Source organism: Oncorhynchus gorbuscha, linkage group LG21 (genome assembly GCF_021184085.1).
Source record: "Oncorhynchus gorbuscha isolate QuinsamMale2020 ecotype Even-year linkage group LG21, OgorEven_v1.0, whole genome shotgun sequence".
In the NCBI taxonomy this organism is placed as follows: Eukaryota; Metazoa; Chordata; class Actinopteri; order Salmoniformes; family Salmonidae; genus Oncorhynchus; species Oncorhynchus gorbuscha.
Genome location: NC_060193.1, coordinates 7,488,805 through 7,498,519, shown reverse-complemented (window position 1 = coordinate 7,498,519; position 9,715 = coordinate 7,488,805). Strand labels below are relative to the sequence as shown.

The 9,715-nt window shown below is 43.6% G+C and overlaps 1 protein-coding gene across 1 annotated transcript in view; it reads right to left on the bottom strand.

Moving 5' to 3' along the window:
• Positions 1-342: 342 nt before the first annotated feature.
• LOC124008381 (gastrula zinc finger protein XlCGF57.1-like) overlaps positions 343-9,715 on the bottom strand; it is a 16,854-nt gene continuing 7,481 nt past the window's right edge. Inside the window, exons 2-3 of the mRNA XM_046319625.1 lie at positions 5,898-6,347; positions 343-4,883 (exon numbers count right to left, since the gene is read on the bottom strand). Of these exons, the coding sequence (XP_046175581.1) occupies positions 2,981-4,423 (1,443 nt within the window). The 5' untranslated portion in view covers positions 4,424-4,883; positions 5,898-6,347 and the 3' untranslated portion in view covers positions 343-2,980. The remainder of the gene's footprint in view (positions 4,884-5,897; positions 6,348-9,715) is intronic.

Below are 9,715 nucleotides of genomic sequence, written 5' to 3'. Positions count from 1 at the left end.
GTTAGCCAGCTAACTTTGATAAGCAAAGCCAACTTTGATAAGCAACCAGAGGGGTACACTACAAAGTAGGATCGAAGAGTTAGCTAACTAACTTTGATAAGAAACCAGAGGGGTATACTACAAAGTTACAAAGCAGGATAGAAGAGTTAGCTAGCTAACTTTGATAAGCAACCAGAGGGGTACACTACAAAGTAGGATCAAAAACTAACTTTGATAAGCAACCAGAGGGTACACTACAAAGTAGGATCGAAGAGTTAGCCAGCTAACTTTGATAAGCAAAGCCAACTTTGATAAGCAACCAGAGGGGTACACTACAAAGTAGGATCGAAGAGTTAGCCAGCTAACTTCGATAAGCAACCAGAGGGGTACACTACAAAGTAGGATCGAAGAGTTAGCCAGCTAACTTTGATAAGCAACCAGAGGGGTACACTACAAAGTAGGATCGAAGAGTTAGCCAGCTAACTTTGATAAGCAAAGCCAACTTTGATAAGCAACCAGAGGGGTACACTACAAAGTAGGATCGAAGAGTTAGCTAACTAACTTTGATAAGAAACCAGAGGGGTATACTACAAAGTTACAAAGCAGGATAGAAGAGTTAGCTAGCTAACTTTGATAAGCAACCAGAGGGGTACACTACAAAGTAGGATCGAAGAGTTAGCTAACTAACTTTGATAAGCAACCAGAGGGGTACACTACAAAGTAGGATCGAAGAGTTAGCCAGCTAACTTTGATAAGCAAAGCCAACTTTGATAAGCAACCAGAGGGGTACACTACAAAGTAGGATCGAAGAGTTAGCCAGCTAACTTTGATAAGCAACCAGAGGGGTACACTACAAAGTAGGATCGAAGAGTTAGCTAACTAACTTTGATAAGCATCCAGAGGGGTACACTACAAAGTAGGATCGAAGAGTTAGCTAACTAACTTTGATAAGCAACCAGAGGGGTACACTACAAAGTAGGATTGAAGAGTTAGCTAACTAACTTTGATAAGCAACCAGAGGGGTACACTACAAAGCAGGATCGAAGAGTTAGCCAGCTAACTTTGATAAGCAACCAGAGGGGTACACTACAAAGTAGGATCGAAGAGTTAGCTAACTAACTTTGATAAGCAACCAGAGGGGTACACTACAAAGCAGGATCGAAGAGTTAGCCAGCTAACTTTGATAAGCAACCAGAGGGGTACACTACAAAGTAGGATCGAAGAGTTAGCTAACTAACTTTGATAAGCAACCAGAGGGGTACACTACAAAGCAGGATCGAAGAGTTAGCCAGCTAACTTTGATAAGCAACCAGAGGGGTACACTACAAAGTAGGATCGAAGAGTTAGCTAACTAACTTTGATAAGCAACCAGAGGGGTACACTACAAAGTAGGATCGAAGAGTTAGCTAACTAACTTTGATAAGCAACCAGAGGGGTACACTACAAAGCAGGATCAAAGAGTTAGCCAGCTAACTTTGATAAGCAACCAGAGGGGTACACTACAAAGCAGGATCGAAGAGTTAGCCAGCTAACTTTGATAAGCAACCAGAGGGGTACACTACAAAGTAGGATCGAAGAGTTAGCCAGCTAACTTTGATAAGCAAAGCCAACTTTGATAAGCAACCAGAGGGGTACACTACAAAGTAGGATCGAAGAGTTAGCCAGCTAACTTTGATAAGCAACCAGAGGGGTACACTACAAAGTAGGATCGAAGAGTTGGCTAACTAACTTTGATAAGCAACCAGAGGGGTACACTACAAAGTAGGATCGAAGAGTTAGTCAGCTAACTTTGATAAGCAAAGCCAACTCTGATAAGCAACCAGAGGGGTACACTACAAAGTAGGATCGAAGAGTTAGCCAGCTAACTTTGATAAGCAACCAGAGGGGTACACTACAAAGTAGGATCGAAGAGTTGGCTAACTAACTTTGATAAGCAACCAGAGGGGTACACTACAAAGTAGGATCGAAGAGTTAGTCAGCTAACTTTGATAAGCAAAGCCAACTTTGATAAGCAACCAGAGGGGTACACTACAAAGTAGGATCGAAGAGTTAGCCAGCTAACTTTGATAAGCAACCAGAGGGGTACACTACAAAGTAGGATCGAAGAGTTAACCAGCTAAATTTGATAAGCAGCCAGAAATAACTATTGATTTTCTAATTCACTCAGTACCCTACACTTAGATATATGGTTGTTTTGGTTGCTGAGTCAATCAGACCATAACCCTTTCATGCTTATCTTTCTAAAACATTATTTGAGATTATTTTGGCAAGTTAAATGACTAACTTGCCAAATCATACATTATAGTGTACACTTCTGTTTGTAGTGTACACTTCTGTTTGTAGTGTACACTTCTGTTTGTAGTGTACACTTCTGTTTGTAGTGTACACTTCTGTTTGTAGTGTACACTTATGTTTGTAGTGTACACTTCTGTTTGTAGTGTACACTTCTGTTTGTAGTTTGCCCCTTTCAAAATGAACAAGTAGCTACAGGTAAATTGTAAATTGAACATCAGCTCAATAGTTTGACATCTTGACTCCATTTATCAATCTATGCATTTAAGTGTTTTACACTTCTCCAACCCTTAGATTGACCTGTTGTTGTCTGAACTGCAGATTGGCCCTTTTTCATGAACAAAGCAACAACAGCATAAACATAAATACATTATATCATTACTGTGACATTGGACTGAGCAGGATCAGGAGGACCAGTTAGAGTTGGTCCACAGGGGATCTCAATACTCTCTTAGTCTCCTCTCTGTGTCTATGTCCTCAGTTGGTCCACAGGTGTATCTCAATACTCTCTTAGTCTCCTCTCTGTGTCTATGTCCTCAGTTGGTCCACAGGTGTATCTCAATACTCTCTTAGTCTCCTCTCTGTGTCTCTGTCCTCAGTTGGTCCACAGGTGTATCTCAATACTCTCTTAGTCTCCTCTCTGTGTCTATGTCCTCAGTTGGTCCACAGGTGTATCTCAATACTCTCTTAGCTATGTCTCTCTGTGTCCTCATTTACTTTCTTTGTGGTTGTTTTTGACATGCCTCAACAGATTAGTCTTCTGAGTGAATATTTTATCACAGACTGAGCAGCCATGTTGTTTCTCTCCTGCGTGAATCCGTTTGTGTTTGATTAAGTTTCTCTTGACACTGAAGCTTTTCCCACAGTCTCCACAGCTGAATGGTTTCTCTCCTGTGTGAGTCCGTATGTGTCTCCCCAGGACCACTTTCTGACTGAAGCTTTTCCCACAGTCTCCACAGCTAAATGGTTTCTCTCCCGTGTGAGTCCGTATGTGTCTCCCTAGGACCCCCTTCTGACTGAAGCTTTTCCCACAGTAACAACAGCTAAATGGTTTCTCTCCTGTGTGAGTCAGTATGTGCTTATTTAGGTGGTCCTTCAGACTGAAACTTTTCCCACAGTCACAACAGCTAAATGATTTCTCCCCTGTGTGAGTCAGTATGTGCCTCCCTAGGACCCCCTTTTGACTGAAGCTTTTTCCACAGTCAAAGCAGATAAACGGTTTCTCTCCTGTGTGAGTACGGATATGATTATTTAGGTGGGCCTTCTGACTGAAGCTTTTCCCACAGTCACTACAGCTAAATGGTTTCTCTCCTGTGTGAGTCAGTATATGCACAGTTAAGTGCTTCTTCAGACTGAAGCTTTTCCCACAGTCACCACAGATAAATAATTTCTCTCCTGTGTGAATCAATATATGTGCCTTAAGGGACCCCTTCTGATTAAAGCTTTTCCCACAGTCACCACAAATAAATGGTTTCTCTCCTGTGTGAGTCAGTAGATGCACGGTTAAGTGTTCCTTACGATAAAAGTTTTTCCCACAGTCGCCACAACTAAACGGTTTCTCTCCTGTGTGAGTCCATATATGTTTGGTTAGTGAACCCTTGTGTCTGAAACTTTTATCACAGTCATCACAGCTAAATGGTTTCTCCCCTGTGTGAATCAATATATGCCTCCCTAGGTCCCCCTTCTGACTGAAGCTCTTCCCACAGTAACCACAACTAAATGGTTTCTCTCCTGTGTGAATCAGTTTATGCATGGTTAGGTTATTCTTGATACTGAAGCTTTTCCCGCAGTCACCACAGCTGAATAATTTCTCCCCTGTGTGAGTCCGCATATGCATAGTTAGGTTCTCCTTGCGATAGAAGCTCTTCCCACAGTCACCACAGATAAATGATCTCTCTCCTGTGTGCATCCTGATGTGTCTGGACAGATATTTCTTTAGTTTGAAGGTCTTTCCACAAACAGGACAGGTGAAAGGTTTCACACCGTGACAGAGTCGGACATGGGCCTTTAGTTTACAGGTGGATTTGTAGTGTTTATTGCAGAAGACACATTCACTGAGTCTCTTCTTGGTGAGAGTCACATGCTTCTGCAGATCAGCTGTCAGAGCAAAAGATTCACCACAGTCACGGCAGCTGTGAGTTTTTCTAGGCATGGTGCTGGGTTTGGAACAGTGTTCCCCCAATGTTGGGCTGGGATCCAATAGTGGACTGCTGTCAAGTCCTACTGTGTCGCTGCTTACAGCTGAACTGTGGCTGGAGGCATTGTTTTGATTATCTGGAGGGTCACAGGGAATGTTGAGACCCTTAATGTGGGTCACAGTGACAAAAGGTTTGAGATCCACTGGTTTAGAGTCTCTCTCTCTGTTCTCCACAGTCTGGGTTTGGTCCTCCTGATCACATTCACTTTTCACACAGGAAGGAGTGGATATGGAGTCTTTGGTAACAAAGAGCCCTTGAAGCTGCTCTTCCTCCTGACTGGTCCTGACTTCCTCCTGTTCCTCTTTAATCTGTTTGGTCTCTGGGTCCTCCTGTCCCAGACTGGGGCTCCACTCCTGCTCACAGTGCTGCTGCTCAGGGGGAACCCCTCTTCAGAGACAGAGAGCTGCAGGGAGTCTGGAGGGAAGGAGAGGAGGAGCAGAGGTCATCTATAAACCACATAATTAAATAGAACAAATCATACAGGTGAATTACAGATCTCTATGATTTAAAAAATAAATTGTAAACATGCTTTTTTGGCATGGATGTCTATGAGCGACACAGCCGTTAAACACAGCCGTTAAACACAGCACAGCCTTTAAACACAGCCTTTAAGCACAGCCTTTAAACACAGCCTTTAAACACAGCCTTTAAGTACAGCCTTTAAACATGTCTGAGTGAAGTTTGCTGGGTATTTTCTCTCATTCACTCTGGTTCTCATTCCTATAATGGAACACTGTAGCCTGGTTTCAGCCAGGTCAGCAGGGGGAGGGTAATCAGACTGTAGCCTGGTTTCAGCCAGGTCAGCAGGGGGAGGGGGTAATCAGACTGTAGCCTTGTTTCAGCCAGGTCAGCAGGGGAGGGGGGTAATCAGACTGTAGCCTTGTTTCAGCCAGGTCAGCAGGGGGGGGTAAACACACCGCTGCCCACGTGGACTAAAGCCCCACCTACTTTCTGTATAACCGATAAACAAAACATTGGTTTGTGTTAAAAAATAATAATAATAATTAAAGTGTATCGTTTGTATTTTTAAAAGTTATTTAGGAAAATGATGAATTTGTTCGAGGTTTCCAAACCCTTTATTACAATCAAGGATCAATTGTTTCTAGATAAAAAACGTTTCACATTTTTAACCAAATCATCGTCCTCAGCTAAAACAAAATGGACGTTGAATTACTTCCATGGAGTCAGAAGGGAAACACAAGGATGAACTTACTAGAAATAGAGTCAATTAAAATATAATTTTATTCAACATTCGTCAGTGGAAGAATGTGTGACGATGCTGTCCAAACATTGGTACGTCACTGTAACTTTTATCCAATCACAGTAAAATGATTTTTTAAAAGCTACTACTTCAAATGATCTGAAAGCCTAAAAGGTGTATTCATTTACTAGAACTATATCTAACTATCAGTAGATCTACGTACTAACCTATTCTACATAGTTGTATCTCCGGTGTGATCCGCAGCAGTCTCCGTAGCTGATCATTCTCCTCCTGGTACTCTGCTACAGTTTTCTCAACTTTCCCCAAAATCTCCACAGCAGCAGATGGCGTTAAACGTTCATTTAAAAAGACACGAAACAACTGTAGTTTAGATGTTTTCAGTGGACTGAGAGTTGGGTGTTCAGCTAGTACGGCTTCTTGACATGGGTTCTTCAGATCACATTCACTTTTCACACAGGAAGTAGTGGATATGGAGTCTTTGGTATCAACGAGCCCTTGAAGCTGCTCTTCCTCCTGACTGGTCCTGACTTCCTCCTGTTCCTCTTTAATCTGTTTGGTCTCTGGGTCCTTCTGTCCCAGACTGGGGCTCCACTCCTGCTCACAGTGCTGCTGCTCAAGGGGAACCTCCTCTTCAGAGACAGAGAGCTGCAGGGATTCTGGAGGGAAGGAGAGGAGGAGCAGAGGTTATTTATATACCACAGAATTAAATAGAACACTTCAATTATAGATCTCTGATCTACAGTGCTTTCGGGAAGTATACATTACAGCCTTATTCAACAATATATATATATTTTTTTAAAGTAAATCCTCAGCAATCTACACACAATAACCCATAATGATAAAGCGAAAACAGGTTTTTAGAAATTTGTGCAAAAAATAAAATACTTTATTTACATACCAGTCAAAACCTGCTCTTTCAACGCTTTATCTTCATCGTTTACTATTTTCTACATTGTAGAATAATCATGAAGACATCAAAACTATGAAATAACACATATGAAATCATGGAGTAACCAAAAACAAGTGTTAAAATAAATCTAAATATAATTCAGATTCTTCAAAGTAGCCACCCTTCGCCTTGATGAGAGCTTTACACACTCTTGGCATTCTCTCAACCAGAGTCTTGAGGTCCTGTTTTTGCTTTGTCATTATGGGGTATTGTGATGTCATTATGGGGTATTGTAATGTCATTATGGGGTATTGTGATGTCATTATGGGGTATTGTGATGTCATTATGGGGTATTGTGATGTCATTATGGAGTATCGTGATGTCATTATGGGGTATTGTGATGTCATTATGGGGTATGGTGATGTCATTATGGGGTATAGACAAAGCTACAGTCTGATTACCCCCCTGCTGACCTGGCTGAAACAAAGCTACAGTCTGATTACCCCCCTGCTGACCTGGCTGAAACAAAGCTACAGTCTGATTAACCCCCTGCTGACCTGGCTGAGACAAAGCTACAGTCTGATTTTGCAGTTGTGCAGGAAAGCCCTTACTGATTTAAAACTCAATATATTAATATTAAATTAACATAATATAAATTAATATAAAACTAAATACTTCAAGTTCTGGTATTACTGCCTCAGACATCTTTACACATCGGATGGTTCTATTTCGATTGATAACGATTTATCGTTTAAAACAAAAAAAACATATGAACGAGCTCGTTAATGGTCTTTCTTGTTTTCCAGAAACAGATCGTGTCTCTCTCTAGTCAAGCAGGAAGCAGATTGTCCAATCAACCTTTCTATCCGTTGTTGATTATGATGATACGATTTATCAAAGTGCAGCTGCCTCTACTCTTAAACCCCTGGATGAGGTCGGTCATAGCGCCTTATCGTTTCAGCACAGGACACAGTTTTATTACTCCTCTCTCGTAGATCACATCATTACTGTTTACAAAGCCCTGCTCCACAAACTTCCAACTTTACCGAATATCACTGTTAAGATTTAAAAATGACAAGTTATCAAATCAAATCAAATTTTAGTTCACTCCTTCAGGGGGTTAGTTCACTCCTTCAGGGGGTTAGTTCACTCCTCTCCTTCATGGGGTTAGTTCAACTCCTCTCCTTCACGGGGTTAGTTCACTCCTCTCCTTCACGGGGTTAGTTCAATCCTCTCCTTCATGGGGTTAGTTCACTCCTCTCCTTCACGGGGTTAGTTCACTCCTCTCCTTCACAGGGTTAGTTCACTCCTCTCCTTCACAGGGTTAGTTCACTCCTTCACGGGGTTAGTTCACTCCTCTCCTTCACAGGGTTAGTTCACTCCTCTCCTTCACGGGATTAGTTCACTACTTCAGGGGTTAGTTCACTCCTTCGTGGGGTTAGTTCACTCCTTCACGGGTTAGTTCACTCCTTCGCGGGGTTAGTTCACTCCTTCGCGGGGTTAGTTCACTCCTCTCCTTCATGGGGTTAGTTCACTCCTCTCCTTCATGGGGTTAGTTCACTCCTTCACGGGGTTAGTTCACTCCTCTCCTTCACAGGGTTAGTTCACTCCTCTCCTTCACAGGGTTAGTTCACTCCTCTCCTTCACAGGGTTAGTTCACTCCTCTCCTTCACAGGGTTAGTTCACTCCTCTCCTTCACGGGGTTAGTTCACTCCTCTCCTTCACGGGGTTAGTTCACTCCTTCACGGGGTTAGTTCACTCCTCTCCTTCGCGGGGTTAGTTCACTCCTCTCCTTCACGGGGTTAGTTCACTCCTTCACGGGGTTAGTTCACTCCTTCACGGGGTTAGTTCACTCCTCTCCTTCACGGGGTTAGTTCACTCCTCTCCTTCACGGGGTTAGTTCACTCCTCTCCTTCGCGGGGTTAGTTCACTCCTCTCCTTCACAGGGTTAGTTCACTCCTTCACAGGGTTAGTTCACTCCTTCACGGGGTTAGTTCACTCCTCTCCTTCACAGGGTTAGTTCACTCCTTCACGGGGTTAGTTCACTCCTTCACGGGTTTAGTTCACTCCTCAACTTCATGGGGTTAGTTCACTCCTCTCCTTCATGGGGTTAGTTCACTCCTCTCCTTCACGGGGTTAGTTCACTCCTCTCCTTCACGGGGTTAGTTCACTCCTTCACGGGGTTAGTTCACTCCTTCGCGGGGTTAGTTCACTCCTTCGCGGGGTTAGTTCACTCCTCTCCTTCATGGGGTTAGTTCACTCCTCTCCTTCACGGGGTTAGTTCACTCCTTCACGGGGTTAGTTCACTCCTTCGGGGTTAGTTCACTCCTTCCTTCACGGCGTTAGTTCACTCCTCTCCTTCACGGGGTTAGTTCACTCCTCTCCTTCACGGGGTTAGTTCACTCCTCTCCTTCGCGGGGTTAGTTCACTCCTCTCCTTCGCGGGGTTAGTTCACTCCTCTCCTTCGCGGGGTTAGTTCACTCCTCTCCTTCGCGGGGTTAGTTCACTACTCCTCTCCTTCAGGGGGTTAGTTCACTCCTCTCCTTCGCGGGGTTAGTTCACTCCTTCGCGGAGTTAGTTCACTCCTTCAAGGGGTTAGTTCACTCCTTCACGGGGTTAGTTCACTCCTCTCCTTCACAGGGTTAGTTAACCCCTTCAGGGGGTTAGTTCACCCCTTCAGGGGGTTAGTTCACCCCTTCAGGGGGTTAGTTCACTCCTCTCCTTCGCGGGGTTAGTTCACTCCTCTCCTTCACGGGGTTAGTTCACTCCTCTGCTTCACGGGGTTAGTTCACTCCTCTGCTTCACGGGGTTAGTTCACTCCTCTGCTTCACGGGGTTAGTTCACTCCTCTCCTTCAGGGGGTTAGTTCACTCCTTCACGGGGTTAGTTCACTCCTTCATGGGGTTAGTTCACTCCTCTCCTTCATGGGGTTAGTTCACTCCTTCACGGGGTTAGTTCACTCCTTCGGTGTCTAGACATTTAGGTAAATCCTCCTTTAACTTCCTTGCACCTTATGTGTAGAATTATCTGCAATACACTTTAAAATTGGAGGGATTGGTGACCCTAGGGAATTTCAGACGGTTGCCAGGAGACGTTTTTACTGAAGAATGTCTGTTTTGTGTTTTGCGTGTTTACA